Below are 21,414 nucleotides of genomic sequence, written 5' to 3'. Positions count from 1 at the left end.
CAACCTTCCGGATATAAAAGGGGTCAGAGGGTCTAGTAAGGAGGAGGAACTGAGGGAAATCCTTATTAGTCGGGAAATTGTGTTGGGGAAATTGATGGGATTGAAGGCCGATAAATCCCCAGGGCCTGATGGACTGCATCCCAGAGTACTTAAGGAGGTGGCCTTGGAAATAGCGGATGCATTGACAGTCATTTTCCAACATTCCATTGACTCTGGATCAGTTCCTATGGAGTGGAAGGTAGCCAATGTAACCCCACTTTTTAAAAAAGGAGGGAGAGAGAAAACAGGGAATTATAGACCAGTCAGCCTGACATCGGTAGTGGGTAAAATGATGGAATCAATTATGAAGGATGTCACAACAGCGCATTTGGAAAGAGGTGACATGATAGGTCCAAGTCAGCATGGAATTGTGAAAGAGAAATCATGCTTGACAAATTTTCTGGAATTTTTTGAGGATGGTTCCAGCAGAGTGGACAAGGGAGAACCAGTTACTGTGGTATATTTGGACTTTCAGAAGGCTTTTGACAAGGTCCCACACAAGAGATTAATGTGCAAAGTTAAAGCACATGGGATTGGGGGTAGTGTGCTGACATGGATTGAGAACTGGTTGTCAGACAGGAAGCAAAGAGTAGGAGTAAATGGGGACTTTTCAGAATGGCAGGCAGTGACTAGTGGGGTACCGCAAGGTTCTGTGCTGGGGCCCCAGCTGTTTACACTGTACATTAATGATTTAGACGAGGGGATTAAATGTAGTATCTCCAAATTTGCGGATGACACTAAGTTGTGTGGCAGTGTGAGCTGCGAGGAGGATGCTATGAGGCTGCAGAGCGACTTGGATAGGTTAGGTGAGTGGGCAAATGCATGGCAGATGAAGTATAATGTGGATAAATGTGAGGTTATCCACTTTGGTGGTAAAAACAGAGAGACAGACTATTATCTGAATGGTGAAGATTAGGAAAAGGGGAGGTGCAACGAGACCTGGGTGTCATGGTCCATCAGTCATTGAAGGTTGGCATGCAGGTACAGCAGGCGGTTAAGAAAGCAAATGGCATGTTGGCCTTCATAGCGAGGGGATTTGAGTACAGGGGCAGGGAGGTGTTGCTACAGTTGTACAGGGCCTTGGTGAGGCCACACCTGGAGTATTGTGTACAGTTTTGGTCTCCTAACATAAGGAAGGACATTCTTGCTATTGAGGGAGTGCAGCAAAGGTTCACCAGACTGATTCCCGGGATGGCGGGACTGACCTATCAAGAAAGACTGGATCAACTGGGCTTGTATTCACTGGAGTTCAGAAGAATGAGAGGACCTCATAGAAACGTTTAAAATTCTGATGGGTTTAGACAGGTTAGATGCAGGAAGAATGTTCCCAATGTTGGGGAAGTCCAGAACCAGAGGTTACAGTCTAAGGATAAGGGGTAAGCCATTTAGGACCGAGATGAGGAGAAACTTCTTCACCCAGAGAGTGGTGAACCTGTGGAATTCTCTACCACAGAAAGTTGTTGAGGCCAATTCACTAAATATATTCAAAAAGGAGTTAGATGAAGTCCTTACTACTAGGGGGATCAAGGGGTATGGCGAGAAAGCAGGAAGGGGGTACTGAAGTTGCATGTTCAGCCATGAACTCATTGATTGGCGGTGCAGGCTAGAAGGGCCGAATGGCCTACTCCTGCACCTATATTCTATGTTTCTTCTAATGTTTCTATGATGCATTTGAACACGAAAAGTCACCCGTTACGGCCCGCCAGATTACGACCTGGCTCAGCCAGGATCTCGTAATATTCCTTGTTAAATAAAAAACTCTCTGTGGGAGCTAGTCCAGCATCCCAGCGGAGATGCACGAAGAGATCAAGCCGTTCCAGCGGCGCAAAGACAAAATGTCCATACAGGCGGACTGTCTTTTGTGGGGTAATCGTGTGGTTTTGCCTAAGAAAGGCAGGGAAACATTCATACGTGACCTATACAGTATACACAGTACCCATCCAGACATAGTAATGATGAAAGCTATAGCCAGATTCCATGTGTGGTGGCCCGGCATCGATTCAGATTTGGAGTCTTGCGTGCGCCAATGCAACACTTCTCTCAGCTGAGCAATGCACCCAGGGAGGCACCGCTAAGTTTGTGGTCATAGCCCTCCAAACCGTGGTCTAGGATCCACATTGACGTTGCTGGCCCGTTTCTAGGCAAAATGTTTATGGTTGTTGTGGATGCTTATTCAAAATAGATTGAGTGTGTAATAATGTCTGTAAGCACGTACACTGCCACCATCGAAAGCCTACAAGCCATTTTGCCACACATGGCCTGACTGATGTCCTTGTCAGCAACAATGGGACGTGCTTCACCAGTGCTGAATTCAAGGCATTCATGACCCGCATTCGGATCAAGCACGTCACATCTTCCCCGTTCAAGCCCGCATCTAATGGCCAGGCAGAACGGGCAGTCCAAACCATCAAGCAAAGCTTGAAACGCTTGTGTCGGAAGGTTCCCTGTAGACCCACCTGTCCCGAGTCCTGCTCAGCTCCCGCACCAGACCCCACTCGCTCACCGGGGTGCCCCCAGCCGAGCTGCTCCTGAAAAGGGCACTCAAAACAAGGCTCTCTCTTATCCAAGGCTCTCTCTGATCTCCATGATCATGTCGAGGACAGATGGCATCAACAAAGCATGTACCACGATCACGCAAATTTGTCACGTAATATTGAAGTCATTGACCCTGTATTTGTACTCAACTATCGATATGGTCACAAATGGCTTGCTGGCACTGTCATAGCCAAAGAAGGTGTTTCAGGTCAAACTCACAAATGAGCTAAAGTGCAGAAAGCATTTGGACCAAACCAAACTGCGACCCGAAGAGGACACCACCAACTTTGATCCTTCCACACACACATACAAGTGGCAACCAACATCACGGTTGACCACGAAGTTGAACTCACCATCCCCAGCAGCCCAGCAAGTCCGGCTGCACACCCAGCGAAGAACCAACCAACTCCCCCATACCTGCATTTGTACCGAGACGATCGACTAGGGAGCGAAAGGCCCCAGATCGTCTCACCCTGTAAATAAGTGTACTGTTGACTTTTGGAGGGAGTGATGTTATTTATGCAACCCGAGGTATCCAATATTGTACCGCCACCTGAGGGCGTACCTGTTGGAGTCCTAAGGAACCCCAGCATCCCTTGCGAGCACTGCATATAAGCAGGCCACCCACGTGGTACCTGCACTCTGGAGTTAGAGTAAATTAACTAAGGTCACACTTACTCACATCTACAGTACTCAGTTACATTACCTTATTATGAACATAACTTATTTATTATGTTGTGTTTGGGTGTTTTAGGGTTTTTCTCATTGGTAGTAATGGGAACTCGCACCAAAGGAGTTCCCATTATTATCAATGAGAATACTGCATCATGATTGGTTGTCCAGGCCCATGTGACTCCAGCTTGGCCATACGTACCTCGAAGACAGGTCCCCATGCGCTGCGCAGTGAATCTAGGCCTCCGGGATCTTGCCTTTCTCCGGGACCAACAGGTAGATTCGTAAATTTTTTTCAGGTCAGAGGTGTTCGTACGAAGGAAGCCTCCGACCTCAATTTCAGGCCCATTACAAATGGCTCCTGCTCCTGCACTGAAGAAAATGTTTCCATTCATTGTTGGGAAGTAAAGCAATAGGGCTGGATTTTTGGGTCTTGTGCACTCTGTTTTTCATCCCGGATCAGCGGCAGTGGCAGCGGTGAGGTGTTTTGACCGGGTGGTTATCCTCCAGCACCCCGCAGCGATCTTCAGGTCCGGTTTAGCGGCGACGTTGAGCAGCGCTGCCCGGAAAAGCTGCGCCCGGTGAGCAACGCCTCTGGTTGCGACACCGGCATGAGTTTGAATTTCAGACTGACCCGTACACCTCGCACTGACCGCCCGGAAAGGCGGTCTAATGATCCCAACCACGAAGAGCTAAGTAGTGGACTCCTATGGTAAGTGTGATTGTTTTTTCTTTTAATTTGTTTTGCGATTTGTGTTGTGATGGCATGGGAACTGATTTGGGAATGTTTTTGTGGTACCTGTAATTATTTTAGGTTTTTCACTCACCCCCCCACCCCAGGCATCTCTCGGAGCGCTCTTGACCCAACTCTTTAGCTTGGGAGTTTCCCATGCGAACGCCCTAAGATTGGTGTCCAACACTTTTCACTCAGGGCCCAGCTGCTCAACTGTACTTACTGAGACGCAAACTGTTCCCGGGCGCTAACTTTCCCGTCACGCCACCATTATCGCCCCAAAAACATCAAAATCCAAAATCCAGCTCATAATTTATTTGTAACCAGTTGTATTATTTTATGAATGCTTAAAATTGGACTAATTTGATAGCTCTTTAAAAGAGTTATCACGGACACTATGGACTGCATCCTTCTGTGCTGAATCCTTCTCAACTTATTTTATGAACTTTATTAGTAGGAATAAATGAGACTTTTTTGGGTTGGCAGGCTGTAACTAGCAGCGTACCACAAAGATCAGTGTTTGGGCCCCAGCTATATACAATCTATGTTAATGACTTAGATGAAGGGACTGAGTGTAACGTATCCAAGTTTGCTGATGATACAAAGTTAGGTGGGAAAGTCAGCTGTGAGGAGGACACAAAGAGTCTGCAGAGAGATATAGACAGGTTGACTGAGTGGGCAAGAACATGGCAAATGGAATACAATGTGGGGATGTGTGAAGTTACCCACTTTGGTAGGAAAAACAAAAAAGCAGAATATGTTTTGAATGGTGAGAGACTTGGAAATGTTTGCATTCAGAGGGACCTGGGTGTCCTTGTACATGAATCACAGAAAGTTAACATGCAGGTACAGCAAGCAATTAAGAAGACGAGTGGTACGTTGGCTTTTGTTACAAAGTGATTGGTGTATAAATGTAAAAAAGTTTTACTAAAATTATACATGGCATTGGTGAGGCCACACCTGGAACACTGTGTACATAGAAACATAGAAAATAGGTGCAGGAGTAGGCCATTCGGCCCTTCTAGCCTGCTCTGCCATTCAATGAGTTCATGGCTGAACATGCAACTTCAGTACCCCATTCCTGCTTTCTCACCATACCCCTTGATCCCCTTAGTAGTAAGGACTACATCTAACTCTTTTTTGAATATATTTAGTGAATTGCCCTCAACAACTTTCTGTGGTAGAGAATTCCACAGGTTCACCACTCTCTGGGTGAAGAAGTTCCTCCTCATCTCGGTCCTAAATGGCTTACCCCTTATCCTTAGACTGTGACCCCTGGTTCTGGACTTCCCCAACATTGGGAACATTCTTCCTGCATCTAGCCTGTCTAAACCCATCAGAATGTTAAATGTTTCTATGAGGTCCCCTCTCATTCTTCTGAACTCCAGTGAATACAAGCCCAGTTGATCCAGTCTTTCTGGATAGGTCAGTCCCGCCATCCCGGGAATCGTCTGGTGAGCCTTTGCTGCACTCCCTCAATAGCAAGAATGTCCTTCCTCGGGTTAGGAGACCAAAACTGTACATAATACTCCAGGTGTGGCCTCACCAATGCCCTGTACAACTGTAGCAACACCTCCCTGCCCCTGTACTCAAATCCCCTCGCTATGAAGGCCAACATGCCATTTGCTTTCTTAACCGCCTGCTGTACCTGCATGCCAACCTTCAATGACTGATGTACCATGACACCCAGGTCTCGTTGCACCTCCCCTTTTCCTAATCTGTCACCATTCAGATAATAGTCTGTCTCTCTGTTTTTACCACATTTATCCACATTATACTTCATCTACCATGCATTTGCCCACTCACCTAACCTATCCAAGTCACTCTGCAGCCTCATAGCATCCTCCTCGCAGCTCACACTGCCACCTAACTTAGTGTCATCTGCAAATTTGGAGATACTACATTTAATCACCTCGTCTAAATCATTAAGGTACAGTGTAAACAGCTGGGGCCCCAGCACAGAACCTTGCGGTACCCCACTAGTCACTGCCAACCATTCTGAAAAGTCCCCATTTACTCCTACTCTTTGCTTCCTGTCTGACAACCAGTTCCCAATCCATGTCAGCACACTACCCCCAATCCCATGTGCTTTAACTTTGCACATTAATCTCTTGTGTGGGACCTTGTCGAAAGCCTTCTGAAAGTCCAAATATACCACATCAACTGGTTTTCCCTTGTCCACTCTACTGGAAACATCCTCAAAAAATTCTAGAAGATTTGTCAAGCATGATTTCTCTTTCACAAATCCATGTTGACTTGGACCTATCATGTCACCTCTTTCCAAATGCGCTGCTATGACATCCTTAATAGTACAGTTCTGGGGCTGAATTTTCCCCGATGCTGTTTTTTGGCGCACTGCAAGAATTACTCCCTTTTTTTTTTGGCCCCGACTACTCCAAAAAAACCCCAGCAAGTTTCCCCGTTCTATTTATGGAAATCGGTGCCATGCAGCCTGTCCTTTAGCTTCGACGGGGTGGAGCCTAATGTCTGCGCTGAAAAAAAGCGATGCCCCCCCCTTCTGCGCATGCACGGAAAAAAAAATGACGTTTTTGCGCATGCCCAGTACAGCTCCAGGTCTGCATTCGGCCATTTTTAAAGAGCCAGTTGTATGTGAGAACTTTAATTCTCATTGGAAAACTCGGAGCTACAATACAAAATGCAATGCGACTCAAGGACCAAGAATTTCTTACAGGATGAAGTGGAGGCACTGGTTACTGTAATTGAGGCCGGATGGCACGAGCTGGACCCCAGCAGAGGTCACATTAAAGTTTCACCAAAAGAAATAAAGAAACGCTGGAACCAACTTGCGGAGGATTACTGTACCATGGTGACCATTGGTCTGGAGGCCAGTGCAAAAAGAAGTGGCAGGACCTTGGTCAAGTAGTTAGTGCAAGTAATATTTTCATTTATTCAATGGAATTGCAATTGTAAATGTGACCATCTGTATATGTCCCACCCAGCAGAAAGATACCCTCTCTAAAAAGTTATATTTTCATCTTTGCAGAGGAAGGTGGCACACAACAAACGAGAAAGAACTTAAACAGGAGGAGGTCCGGCCAATCTGCACCCACTGACACCCTTGGAAGAGAGGGTCGCTGATTTGATGGATCCGTCCTGCAGAAAAGCAACCACCACTGCATAAGCTGAACCCACATTCCAGGGAGAGGGTAAGTCCTGCAAATTCCACAGTCTGGCTTTGCTGCGCGGGCTAGCTATGCTTCAGTTCATGGGGATGTCTCCGTCAGCTACGCTTCGGTTGATGCAATGTGCTATCATTCATCGTGGTCCTTCAAATCAGCCTGCTGCCTGTGCTGTGTGAGCCTACTCATGACACCCACCCTGTCCCCTCCCCTGCTGCTAACCAGTTGTCTGTTCTGTTATATTTGTCAGAACTTGAGGCCAACCCTGACGAGGCTGGAGCCGATGCAGCAGAAGATTCAGATGCGGACGAGCCTGAAGAGGAGAACATCTTCCAATTCCACCTTTCAGATCAAGAGCGTGGGGGTGAGGGGGAGGAGAAGGGGATGGATGAAGGCCCCAGTGTTGTACTCACTCTGGAGGAGGTGCAGGTGTCGCCCATTGAGGTGCCAGCCACTTTGCGGAGTGGTGCGAGTGTTGGTGGGGTACACCATGGTTTCCCACAGTCCGAGGCTGGGGATTCCAGTGGGGTGCAGCGAGGCACGCTCAGGGCCCCAGCATCCGAGGCTGCGGGTCCCAGTTGGATGCAGCGAGCCGCACCCAGGGTGAGGAGGGGAAGGAGAGCTCGACAGCACTTTCCTGAGGTGCAGGATCTAACAGATGTGGTTCAGATGATTGCAATGGGTGCGGAGAGTATTGATCTTACACGATCACTCCTGGACACCATCAATGGGGTGGGTGGTGAGGTATCGGGACTGTCGGGAGAAGTAACAACACTCTCGCGAGAAATGGAAATGAGGGAAGGAACATGAGGGAAGGAACGTCTCAGGCAGCTGATACAATGTCGGTGCACATGAGTGAGGGCATGTCACAGGTAGCTGATGCACTGTCAACGAACATGAGGAGGGAATGTTGGAGATAGTTGAGACACTGTCGGGGCACATGAGGGAGGGAATGTCGGAGTTAGCTGCTGCAATAATGGAACATGCCCAGACCCCGCGCCCATTGACAGAATCAACTGCCACTCCCACTCCAATCCCCAGACCAGCCTCTGAAGAGGCCCAAATCGTGCCTTCCACATTACCGCCTCCCCGCCCCTCCAATCAAGAAGTGCGCATTACCCGAGATGTTCAAAAGAATAAGCTTGGTACCGACCCGAGAAACACTGCGCTACCGTCTGTAGGCAGGCGTGGAGTCAACAAGACCAAGCGCAGCGGACGGTCTTAGAATAAGGTGAAGGAGAGATGGGTGCAGCTTTTCTTTGCTGTTGTTGTTGTTACTGTTGTGGAAACTGTTCTCAAATTAAAATTTTTTTGTAAGTTATGTAAATTTACAAGTTTAGAAGTTTGTAAGTGATCTTAAAGTTTGTAAGTGATCTTAACTGAAAACTTTAAAGTTTGATACAAGAATATTTTTTATTAAAGTTAAGTTTAAGTACAAATAAGTTTTAAATAAAATGTATTTTAAATTATAATTGAATGATTTCCATTATTAACATAACTTTTTGAAGTACAGAAGAATAATTTCCATTATTTATTCCATGGACACAACACAACATTACGGAACCGGTTCAAAGAGTAAACATGGTCCATTTGGAATAGTTGCCGCTGAGCCTTCAGGCAGCAAAGCGTTCACGGATGAGCTGCTGGCACAAGCCTCGAACAATCATTAAAGGGGCACGTCTGTCCGCCCTCCTCCACCATCCTGCTTCGGGTTGCATGGCTTCCTCCTCCTCCACCTCGTCATCTTCCACTCTCGGCTCAGGTGGGTCTTCTACTACCAGCTGCTGCTGCCTCATGATGGCTGAGTTATCCAGCATGCAGTAGACAACAGTGAACTGACCGACAATCTCAGGGGAGTATTGCAAGTAGCCTTCGGAATAGTCCAGGCATTGGAAACGCGGTTTCAAGATGCCAATGGTCACAATGTGCGACATGTTGTATTCCCGGTCAGCTTCCGTCGGGGTTACGCCTAGGGACGTCATGAGGACGGCGAGGCCGTACCCTTTGTCTCCCAGTAGCCAGCTCTGCCTTTCTGGCTGCTGCTGAAATGGCAGCAGCCAGAAAGGCAGATATAGCGTTCTCGCGTAGAATGAACACGTCATAGATGATCCCAGGGTATTTTGCATCGACTGACATGATGCGATGCAGGTTGTCACACATGAGCTGCACATTAATGGAGTGGAAGCCTTTTCTGTTCATGTACGTCTCTGAATCCTCCAAAGGTGCTCGCAAGGCGATGTGGATACAATCAATGCAGCCTTGTACCTTTGGGAAGCCAGCAATCCTGGATAAGCCCACAACCCTTTCACGCATTGCCTGGGCGGCCATGGGGAACTTTATGTAGTCATTCCTCCGGGCATATAGTGCAGCAGTCACCTGCCAAATGCAGATATGTGTTGCATGTTGAGAAATGATGCACACATCCCCAATTGTGGCCTGGAACGATCCAGATGTATAGAATGAAAGTGCAGCTGTAACCTTCACTTCAACTGTCAAAGCAGTCCTTTTGGCGCTTCTAGGTTACAGGTCTGCTTTTACTAACTCACAGATCTCGGTTACAACTTCTTTCTGGAAACGCAGCCTTTTCTCACAGTCTGCATCACTCAGGTGCAGGTATGAACTCCTGTATCGATATACCCAATGTGGGTAAGGCCTCCTGCCCATCATCCTACGTGCTCTGAGGTTCCTCATGCAATGACATCGAATCAGTTGTCTCCTCCGCAGCACCATCATACAGAAGGCTTGCATGAGGCATGGCATTGTCAGTATTGCCCCCATGATTAAATTGTACCTTTGCAAGAAGCTCAAAACAGCAGGACAGGCTTCTCTGCTGTATTTCTCCCCAAGGGCTTCTTTTGATGCTGCTGCATAGTGTAAGGGTTTTCATTCCTTCAGTTCGGCTTTTGGTGGTGTGCCGCAACAGCAGCATGTGGGAGTTTGTGGAGAGCATTGTAATCACGGACAACCATGTTTGCAGTAAGTGCCTGCATCTTGAGGAACTTCAGCTCAGAGTCGTTGAGCTGGAGTCAAAGGTACAGACATTGCGGGGCATCAGGGAGCGGAGAGTTACCTGGACACTTTGATCCAGAAGGCAGTCACACGCCTTAGGTTAGATATTGGTGCAGGTCTGGTTAGTGGTCAGGGACAGGAGGGTGTGACTGCGACTCAGGCAGGTAAGGGGACCTCAGGTGCCATGCTTGTGGAACCTTAGCCTTTGCCCTTATCCAACAGGTAGGAAGTTTTTGCTGCCTGTGTGGATGAGGGAAAAGCCTGCAGGACACTTGATTAGCTCCGCTGGGCAGGCCACATTGTCTGCATGCCAGACTCTCAAAGCAAGCGCTCTACTTGGAACTCCTTCATGGCAAATGAGCCAAAGGTGGGCAGAGGAAATGTTACAAGGACACCCTCAAAGCCTCCCTGATAAAGTGCAACATCCCCACTGACACCTGGGAGTCCCTGGCCAAAGATTGCTCTAAGTGGAGGAAGTGTATCCGGGAGAGCGCTAAGCACCTCGAGTCTCACCGCCGAGAGCATGCAGAAATCAAGAGCGTGCGCAAACCTGTCCCACCCTCCCTTACTCTCAACGACTATCTGTCCCACCTGAGACTGTGGTTTTCGTATTGGACTGTTCAACCACCTAAGGACTCATTTTAAGAGTGGAAACAAGTCTTCTTCGATTCCGAGGGACTGCCTATGATGATGGATGAGCAGGCTGACCAAAGCACCATGGTGCAAGAGGGCCATTCAAATGGGCGGAGTGAAAGGGAAGGTAGTTGTGGTAGGTGACAGTATAGTCATAGGGATAGATGGTTCTCTGCAGCCATGACCGTGAGTTTCGAAGGTTGTGTTGCCTCTCCTCGGGGCTGGAAAAGAACTTGGAGTGGGAGGGGGAGGATCCAGTTGTCGTGGTCCACGTAGGAACCAACGACATAGGCAGAACTAGGAATGAGGTTCTGCTGAAAGAGTTTGAGGAGTTGAGGTCCAAATTAAAAAGCAGATTCGCAAAGATAATAATCTCTGGATTGTTACCTGAGCCACGCGCCAATTGGTATAGGGATGAAAGTTAACTGTGTGGCTCAAAGAGTGGTATGGGAGGCAGGAGTTTTGTTTCACGGGGCACTGGCACCAGTTCTGGGGAAAGAGGGAGCTGTTCCATTGGGACGGGCTCCACTTGAACCGGGCTGGAACCAGTCTCCTGGTGAATTGAATAACTAGGGCAGTAGACAGGGCTTTAAACTAATGAAGAGGGGGTGGGGGGTGGTGAGAGGATTCAGGAAAGAGTACATTTAAAAGCAACAAGAGAAATGCCAAGGTTCTCGAGCAGAGCAGATTTTGGAGTAAAAATAAGCAAAGTGGGTCAGGAAGGGACAAAGATAATAAAGCGTTATTGACTAAGGTGACATCAGGGAAAAATAGAAAAAAGTCAAAGCTAAAGGCACTATGTCTGAATGTGCAAAGCATTTGCAATAAAATAGATTAATTAATAGCGCAGATAGAAATGAATAGGTTTGATCTAATAGCCATTACAGAGACGTGGTTGCAAAGTCACCACAGTTGGTAACTAAATATTCCAGGATACTTAACTTTTAGAAGAGGTAGGCAAAATGGAAAAGGAGGAGGGGTAGCCCTGAAAATAAAAGATGGGATAAAGACAGTAGAGAGAAAGGATCTTAGCTCGTAAAATCAAGAAGTAGAATCAGTTTGTGTGGAGCTAAGAAACAGCAAGGAGCAGCAAACATTGGTGATTATTTGTTACATGCACCTCTAATTTCCTGAGTTACACTGTGCCCTACATTACCACTACTGTTTGGGGCCTATAAACAAGAATGTTCCTATTGCTGGGGAAGTCCAGAACCAGGGGTTACAGTCTAAGTATAAGGGGTGAGCCATTTAGGACCGAGATGAGGAGAAACTTCTTCACTCAGAGTTGTTAACTTGTGGAATTCTCTACTGCAGAAAGTTGTTGAGGCCAGTTTGTTATATATATTCAAAATGGAGTTAGATATGATCCTTATGGCTAAAGGGATCAAGGCATATGGAAAGAAGGCAGGAAAGGGGTACTGAGGTTGAATGATCAGCCATGATCTTATTGAATGATGGTGCAGGCTCAAAGGGCCGAATGGCCTATTCCTGCACATATTTTCTATGTTTCTATGTTGGTCCAGTGGCAAGGATTAACCAAGGCGACTGGAGTCCAGCTCTGCTGCACGGACTCAGCGCCCGCACATATTGCACAGGAAAAGTAGTCCAATCATAGCTAACAAGAGAAATTAAAGATAGTGGAGCCGGAATTGCCCTCCGCCGAAAACGCGGCACACTTACACTGTTTCAGCTGTTTTTACCGGCAAGGTGGATGCGGTGGCCTCTTGAGCGAAATTCCGCTCTTTGGCTTCCAGCAGCCCGGAAGTCGATCATAATGGGTGCAGAAGTGTGGCAGTGAGCAGAAGTTCGCACACTAGAGGGGCGGAAGTGGGGGGGAGGGCGGAGTGTCTGCTGCTGTCACTCATCAGCATAGCGCTGATGACATCATCACACTGGTCCATCACCAAAAGGGGAGAGCCGCTGCGATTCTTTTAAGTTTGATCCACTGGGCCACCAGGGAGGGTTTCTGCCGGGCCAGCGGCCAGACTGCCTGTCGGCCAACAAAAAGTAAGATGGTAGTCGCGGCAGTGCGCCCTCCCCTTTAATGGCAGCTGCACCGCCATTTTAGAAGTACTCCAAGCATAGTGCACCGACAGATAAAGCTGTTGGTGGCACTGAGCGGCAGCAGCAAGATTTCCTCGGCGGAATTTCGAGTTGGGGTAACATCGGCGGTGCGCACTCTGATGATGCACTTAGGATGTATCGGCAGCAGCGGAGTGGGAGTGGAGGGAGCAGCTCACCACTGGGATACTGCAGGAGCGGAATTTTCAAAATGGCGGGCAGTCCCCGAAATATCGGCGGCCATTCCACTCCACAGCGTGGCCGCCGATTTCCGGTGGTAACAGGCCTTCAGGGAAGGGGCAATTGCGGCCCCAGTATTTGATCAAAGTAAGAGGCTTATAATGTTTCCAAAAGGAGCAGTAAGCCTGAAGATTGGGAGGATTTTAGAATTCAGCAAAGGAGGACCAAGAAATTGATGATGAAAGGGAAAACAGAATATGAGAGTAAACTAGCGAGAGACATCAAACCAGACTAAAAGCTTCTATAGGTATGTAAAAAAGGAAAAGATTAGCAAAAGTAAATGTGGGTCCTACAGGTTGAGACAGGAGAGATTATCATGGGGAATAGGGAAATGGCAGAGAAATTAAACACATACTTTGGGGCCAAAATTGACCCTTTCTATAAGGCCTCTGGCAGCCTGAAAGGGGAGGCCATGGGTCATGTGGAATGGCGGCCGAGTCTCTGCAGAGAGGCTGCCATTTTTGAAAATTGCCCTTCCTCAGTTTTGTAGCAGTGTATGGGACCGCTCCGCCCGTTTTCCCGCTGCGGCGTGCACGAGCCGATTGGCAGGGACCCCTTCCCGAAATTGCCCCTCGGGAAATTGCCCCTTTCCTGGAATTGCCCTGCGGGAGCGTCACTCCTACCGGTCGGTGCCACTGACAGCTTTTTGTGTCGGTACACTCACTGTGGCTTGGTGGTGCGGCCGGCCTTAAAGGGGAAGTGCTGCTGTCGTCGACACCATGCTATTTTACTTTGAACTGGGATAGAGAAAAACTGTAGGTGCGCCGCGTTTGGGACAGGACTCAGTTTCAGCCCCTTTGTGTCTGTCTTCACGGAAGAAGACACGAAAAACCTGGAAATAGTGGAGTACCAAAGATCTAGCGAGAATGAAGAACTGAAAGAAATTAGTTATAGTAAAAAAAATAGTACTGGAGAAATTAATGGGACTAAAAGCCGATAAAGCCCCTGGACCTGATGGCCGATCATAGAGTTTTGAAAGAGGTGGCTTTGGAGATAGTGGATGCATTGGGGGTCATCTTCCAAAATTCCATAGATTTTAGAACAGTTCCCGTAGATTAAAAGGTAACTAATGTAATCTTGCTATTTAAAAAAGGAGGGAGAGAGAAAACGGGGAATTACAGACTAGTTAGGCTGACATCAGTAGTGTTTGAAAATGTTAGAATCTATTATTAAGGACGTGGTAACAGGGCACTTAGAAAATAATAATAGGATTGGGCAGAGTCAACACGGATTTATGAAAGGGAAATCATGTCTGACAAATCTGTTTTTTGAGGTTGTAACTGGCAGAATAGATAAGGAGGGAGGCCAGTGGATGTGGTGTAATTGGATTTTCAGAAGGCATTCGATAAGGTGTCGCACAAGAGGTTATTGAACAAAGTTAGGGTTGACAGGATTGGGGGTAATTATACTAGCATGGATTGAGGATTGGTTAACGGACAGAAAACAGAGAGTAGGAATAAACGGGTCATTTTCGGGTTGGCAGGCTGTAACTAGTGGGGGTAATTATACAAGCAAGGACCGATGCTTGGGCCCCAGCTATTCACAATCTATATCAATGATTATGATAAGGGGACCAAATGTAATATATCCAAGTTTGCCAGGTGGGAATGTAAGTTGTGAGGAGGATGCAAAGAGACTTCAAGGGGATATCGACAAGCTAAGTGAGTGGGCAAGAACATGGCAAATGGAATATAATGTGGAGAAATGTGAAGTTTGGTAGGAACAATAGAAAAGCAAAAATGGAGAGCGATTGGGAAATGTTGGTGTTCAGAGGGACCTGGGTGTCCTTGTACACAAAATCACAGAGTAAACATGCAGGTACAGCAAGCAATTAAGAAAGCAAATGTTTGTTGGCTTTTATTACAAGAGGATTTGAGTATTAGGGTCTTACTGCAATTATATAGGACCCTGGTGAGACATTTTGGGTCTCCTTACCGAAGGAAGGATATACTTGCCATTGGGGGAGTGCAACAAAGGTTCACCAGACTGATTCCTGGGATTGTCCTATGAGGAGAGATTGAGTAGACTAAGCCTATATTTTCTAGAGTTTAGAAGAATAGGAGGTGAACTCATTGAAAAATACAAAAATCTTACAGGGCTTGACAGGGTAGATGCAGGGAGGATGTTTCCTCTGGCTGAAGAATCTAGAACCAGGGGTCACAGTCTCAGAATAAGGGGTCGGCCATTTAGTACTGAGATGAGGAGAAACCTCTTCATTAAGAGGGTGGTGAATCTTTGGAATTCTCTACCCTAGAGGGCTGTGGAGGCTCAGTCTTTGAGTATATTCGACAGAGATCGATAGATGTTTGGATATTAAGAGAATCGAGGGATGTGGGGATAGGGCAGGAAAGTGGAGTTGAGGTAGAAGGTCAGACATGATCTCATTGAATGACCGAGCAGGCTTGAGGGGCCGAATGGCCAATTCTTGCTTCGAACTGTTTTGTTCTTATATTCTTATGTTCAGTACTGCTCTCCCATATAGTACATTTCCCTTGTTTTTGTGTTCTTTTTAGACTCATAGATGGTGTTGTAGTGCGCTTCCAAAGGCAAATGCACCTGCAGGGTATATGTGTGTTTGTATATATAAAATGGCTGCCAGAGATTCCGCAAAGCATTAGAGGAACTTAGCTAGCCAACTTGACTACATTCCTAGTTAACCGATGTAACTGCATACAGGAACACTCAAAAGGGCGTGCTCAGCAGAATGTCTCTAATCAGCAACTCCCAGACAAGATGTCCTGGCAGAATACTGAACAATGGGATTCCTGTATCTGTGCTACTGAATAATGGGATTCCTGTAACTGTGTTAAGATAAGGAGGTTAGGCATAAACAGGACCCAAGGACAGTAGATAAGGGGGTATGGAATACATCACGAGACCATGAGTAAACCCCTAGCTAAGCATGAGGTAATCACGCAGTCTCCTGCTGCTTGGGGGCCAATTCTATTGGCCCAAAGAAACCGACATGTAATCTATACTCGTTATAATTGGATTGTGTCCAGCCGAAATAGGCTGAGTAACTGTAGCAAACTGTTGTAAAACATATAAGTATTGATGAATTTCTTTGTTCGGCGGAAAGGAATGCCTGGAGTTACCCAGAAGCTTTCTCCCCGCTGGGGTAATAAAACCGCTTTGATGTTTGGAACCGACTCGAGTGACGAGTGATTCTTCCTGGATTCATTTGCGCTAAAGGTGGCAATGTATCCATGTCAGAATGACTTATTGTAGTCGTTAAATTTATTGTAGTCAGCGATCGTTAAAATTAATTAGAAAGTGCGTAGGCGAGGGCAGGATGAAGGGATTGCCGAGACTTCTACAATTGAATAGGCTGACAGCTTAAGCTCACAAATGCGGTGGTTAATTAGCCGAGGTAGCCCAAGGCTGCTGTTATCGGTGAAAGCGCAGCCCATTCAGGAGTGAATTCCATCAGGGTAGCAGGTGGTAAAAATGAAATTCAAGATCCAGCATGTCCCTTCTCTGTTGCCACTCTAGAGGAGCGGGTAGGTTTTTGTGCTTGTGATGTGAGTTCAGCGGCATACATCCTGAAATTCTGCCTGCTTTGCTTCCAGTTTTAGTTGCCGAAGTGGTGAAGTTTCATTTTCCCAAACTGGTTGAAATGCACAACTATACGCCAGCCAGCTCAACACAGCAGAAACTGAACAACTGGGCTCATCTGAACAGGTAACAGATTAATGTCATCAAAGAATGCGCAAAAGAAAGATAGTCAGTCACTGTTGGGCATAGCACAGTAAAGCAGTTGGCATAGGCTTTTGTCTCTTTCCCCCACCCGCCCACACCACAACACCCACGCCAGTAGGGTGGAACTTCTGGTCATATATGGGAGAGCAGTACTGAACATAAGAATATAAGAACATAAGAGTTAAAGCAAGAATTGGCCATTCGGCCCCTCAAACCTGCTCGGCCATTTAATGAGATCATGTCTGATCTTCCACCTCAGCTCCACTTTCCTGTACCATTCCCACATTCCTCGATTCTCTTAATATCCAAAATCTATCGATCTCCGTGACCCTTGCTATATTTCCAGTCCCGGTTCATTTACATAAAGGAGGTGGGTTAGGTTAAAATGGCCCCAAATGACTTTCAAGTTCCTCTCCCAAGTCATCGTGACTTGGGCCTACATCACCATTCGTTCATCATTTCTGGGCTAATATTGTGGCATTCCCTATCTAGCATGTTGTAGGGGTGCCATCAGCACAAGGCCTGCAGCGGTTCAAGAATACGGTCCTTCCACACCTTCTCAAGGGCAGCTTCGCATAGCATCATCCACAGCCTGAGTTTAAAGTTTTCTTTGGTAGGGCTATCCAAGTAGTCCCTCTTCGCCACCCCCCCCCCCCCACCCACCTCCTGCTTTTTCCTCATAGCCCTGCAAAATTTTCCCCCTCAAGTATTTATCCAATTCACTTTTGAAAGTTACTATTGGATCTGTCTCCACTACCCTTTCAGGCAGTGCAGATCACAATAACACGCTGTGCAAAAAAAATTCTCCTCATCTCCCCTCTGATTCTTTTGCCAACTACCTTCAATCTGTGTCCTCTGGTTACTGATCCTGCTATCAGTAGAAACAGATTTTGCATGAGAAAGAGAAGTGTTAGTGCAATATTATCATTATATTTCATGTGCGATCTTAAACTGCATTGTTCTCATCTCCACACTGATGCCATAAGGTCATTAATTTGCTTCAGTCTTTTGAATTCCCCTTTGTCATGGTTACACAACGCTGGGGGGCCGAAATTGATTATGGCTGTCTTTGAGGCAGTGTCGTCGCCTGAGAACTGATTTTACCGCCACGCGTTAGGTGCAGGCTCCAACTGCCAAATTCGGTTTTTACGCCCAAAGATGAGAGGACAGCGCTAAAAAGTGATGTTGCACACTCATCCTCGGGCGTGAGCTCAGGAGGCCGACTGAACTTCACATCGGGAGGCAGCCGTCATGCTAGCTGGAAAACAGGAAGAAAAAGAAACTCAAACCTCTCCGACCCACACACACACACACTTCCCCACTGTTACAACTAATAAAAAAAATGAAGAAATAAGTAGAGAAAAACTTACCTTGCTCTCTGGCCGATTCTGCCCGAACTCCGCAGTTTATTCACCACTTTTTTCAGGCTGTAAGAACGCCTGCCGGGAAGGCCGATGTTCAAACTAAATACCGCGATCGAGGCACCAAGGAGGCGTTGAACGCTGGATGACGTCACCACGTGGGTGGCCTTAGCCGGTGCAGCATTAGCTCTTGGCGCCTCTGCCAAAGAGCCGACTGAATTTCTGCGCAGGCGTGGATGTCGCTTACTGTTGAAGGTAACCGCCTCCTGCATGTGGTAATGGGTGGCGGTAGAAACTGAATTTCGTCCCCTGGGTTCTTTGATGAAGGGAGGCGAAGCCAGCATCATCCATGTACTGAGAACGCATTTTTTAAATAATGTAAAGACCCACCATGGAATTCAGAGCATCTCCTGTTAAAACGAATACAGCAAGGAGTGCAATGTAGTCTTTGTTTTGCAGGTAAACAACATGTCCGTGAAGAACCTGTTATTTAATTTTCTCACGGTGCCAACTCTGAAGCTTGACACATCTCAATGAGACATGAAACACTCACAGGCAGTTTATTATAAAGCAAGAATATTATTAAATTATTTAAATGAACTGGGGATATTGTGACATTGGATGATAGTCAAGGTTCCCGCTAATCATAGACAGTCTCTCGTATCGAGGATGTCTTGCTTCCACGCCAAAAAGGAATGAGTTCGCAGGTGTTTCAATGAAGGACCTAATATTCCAGGTCCTGAACTACATGCTGAAGGGTGGAAGATGCCTGTGCGTGGATTTTTTTAATGTGGGCTGGCCGTTACACACCAGCCACCACACGGGCTTGACAGAGCTAGGTCTTGGTCCAGTGGCAAGGATTAACCAAGATGACTGGAGACCAGCTCTGCTGCACAAACCAAGTGTGCACACATATCGCAGTGTGGGCTGGCCCGTGCTGCTCCTGGGATCTCGCTAAGGTGTGCGCACGGCCACGTGGTAATCTGAAAGGACTCATGCAGGCCGCTCACCGGCCTGTAAATGCTGTGCATGTGCAGGAATTTAAAGGGGCCATGCATTAAGAGAAACAGGCCGCGCAGAACAAGGTGCAGCTTACAGGAAACATTGGCGACAGTGTAAAATCAGTGATATTGATACATCTCTCCTCAGTTTCATTTCCATGAACTATTCCAATGCATTCCTGACTGGCCTCCCACGTTCTATCCAATGCAAACTTGAGGACATCCAAAACTCGGCTGTCCGTGTCCTAACTCGCACCAAGTCCCTCCCACTCACCCCTGTGCTCGCTCGCTGACCTACATTGGCTTCAGGTTAAGCAACGTCTCGATTTTAAAATTCTCATCCTTGTTTTCAAATCCCTCCGCGACCTCGCCCCTCTCTGGTCTCAATTTTCCCCAGTGATTTGCGTGTTTTTTTTTGGAGTATGCTGCTTTTTTTGGCGTATTGAGTCAAATTTTTGGCGTATTTTTTTTTTCAAACTTTTCCCCCTGCGATCTGCGCCGGCGTAATGGACTTTTCTAGGCCAGTTATTTTTGACGTCATTGGGGGCGTTCCCGCATGTCAGCGCCGGTTTTTTCAATTGTTCGCAGTTTGGCCAACATTTTTTTCTATTACGTGGCATATCTGGCCACTCATGAAAAACCTTCTGGTGAGTTAAGAAACCAGCGCACATTCACAAATCTGCGCTGACGACCCCATTGTTTTTAAATCAAAGATTTTGGAGGGAGTCAAGAACACTGTCAAAATCAATAATGAAGTTCAACTTTTTTTTACCTGTCAACGTAGAAGTGCAAATTTGTTGGATTTCACAAGTTTTCTCAATTTTTTACTCACTCACCACCAGCGAATGTCTTGAAGAAGGCCTTGAAGGTTGTAAGTTTGGCCGGCAGAATCGGCCTCGTGTCCGGACACAGTGGCTCGGGATTCAGCTACAAAACAAGCCTGGGGGTGGGGAAGAGAGGAGAGAAAGGAGAGATATCCGATCTTACGGTTTGTAGCCTGGGGAGGGAGAGAGAGAGCGAGAGCGAGGATCTTGTGGCTTGTTGCCCGGGGAGGGAGAGAGATAGCTGATCTTAGCTGAATTTAGGGAGCTAGAGTTAAATTAAAAAGCAGCACCTCAAAGGTAGTAATGTCAGGATTGTTACCAGTGCCATGTGCTAGTCAGAATAGGAATTGCAGGATAGCTAAGATGAATACGTGGTTTGAAGAGTCGTGCAGGAGGGAGGGATTCAAATTCCAAGGACATTGGAACCGGTTCTGGGGGAGGTGGGACCAGTACAAACCGGATGGTCTGCACCTGGGCAGGAGCGGAACCAATGTCCTAGGGGGAGTGTTTGCTAGTGCTGTTGGGGAGGAGTTAAACAGATATGGCAGGGGGATGGGAACCTATGCAGGGAGACAGGGGGAAACAAAATGGGGGCAGAAGCAAAAGATAGAAAGAGGAAAAGTAAAACTGGAGGGCAGAGAAACCCAAGGCAAAACTCAAAAACGGCCACATTACAGCAAAAGTCGAAAGGGACAAACTGTGTTAAAAAGACAAGCCTGAAGGCTCTGTGCCTCAATGCGAGGAGTATTCGGAATAACGTGGACAAATTAACTGCGCAGGCAGCTATTAACGAATATGATATAATCGCTCCAGGGTGACCAAGGCTGGGAACTCAACATCCAGGGATATTCAACATTCAAGAAGGATAGACAGAAAGGAAAAGGAGGTGGGGTAGCGTTGCTGATTAAAGAGGAAATTAACGCAATAGTGAGGAAGGACATTAGCGCGGTTGAGATGGAATCTCTATGGTAGAGCTGCGGAATTACAAAGGACAGAAAACGCTAGTGAGAGTTGTGCATAGATCACCAAACAGTAGTCGTGAAGTTGGGGACAGCATCAAATAAGAAATTAGGGATGCGTGCAATAAAGGTACAGCAGTTATCATGGGTGACTTTAATCTACATATTGACATATTGATTGGGCTAGTCAAACTGGTAGCAATACAGTGGAGGAGGATTTCCTGGAGTGTATTAGGGATGGTTTTCTAGACCAATATGTCGAGGAACCAACTAGAGGGCTGGCCATCCCAGACTGGGTGATGTGTAATGAGAAAGGACTAATTAGCAATCTTGTTGTGCGAGGCCCCTTGGGGAAGAGTGACTATAATATGGTAGAATTCTTTATTAAGATGGAGAGTGACACAGTTAATTCAGAGACTAGGGTCCTGAACTAAAGGAAGGGTAACTTCGATGGTGTGAGATTTGAATTGGCAAGAATAGACAGGTGAATGATACTTAAAGGGTTGAC

The 21,414-nt window shown here is 46.8% G+C and overlaps 1 protein-coding gene across 3 annotated transcripts in view; it reads left to right on the top strand.

The window, feature by feature from the left end:
* LOC139236178 (sperm flagellar protein 1-like) overlaps window positions 1–21,414 on the top strand; it is a 321,238-nt gene that overhangs the window by 53,414 nt on the left and 246,410 nt on the right. For all 3 annotated transcript variants that reach the window (XM_070866806.1, XM_070866805.1, XM_070866804.1), the window contains exon 2: window positions 16,632–16,743. In XM_070866806.1, the coding sequence (XP_070722907.1) occupies window positions 16,632–16,743 (112 nt within the window). The remainder of the gene's footprint in view (window positions 1–16,631; window positions 16,744–21,414) is intronic.

The sequence above is a fragment of the Pristiophorus japonicus genome, chromosome 2 (genome assembly GCF_044704955.1).
Source record: "Pristiophorus japonicus isolate sPriJap1 chromosome 2, sPriJap1.hap1, whole genome shotgun sequence".
Lineage (NCBI taxonomy): Eukaryota > Metazoa > Chordata > Chondrichthyes > Pristiophoridae > Pristiophorus > Pristiophorus japonicus.
This window is presented reverse-complemented; position numbering and strand designations above follow the sequence as displayed.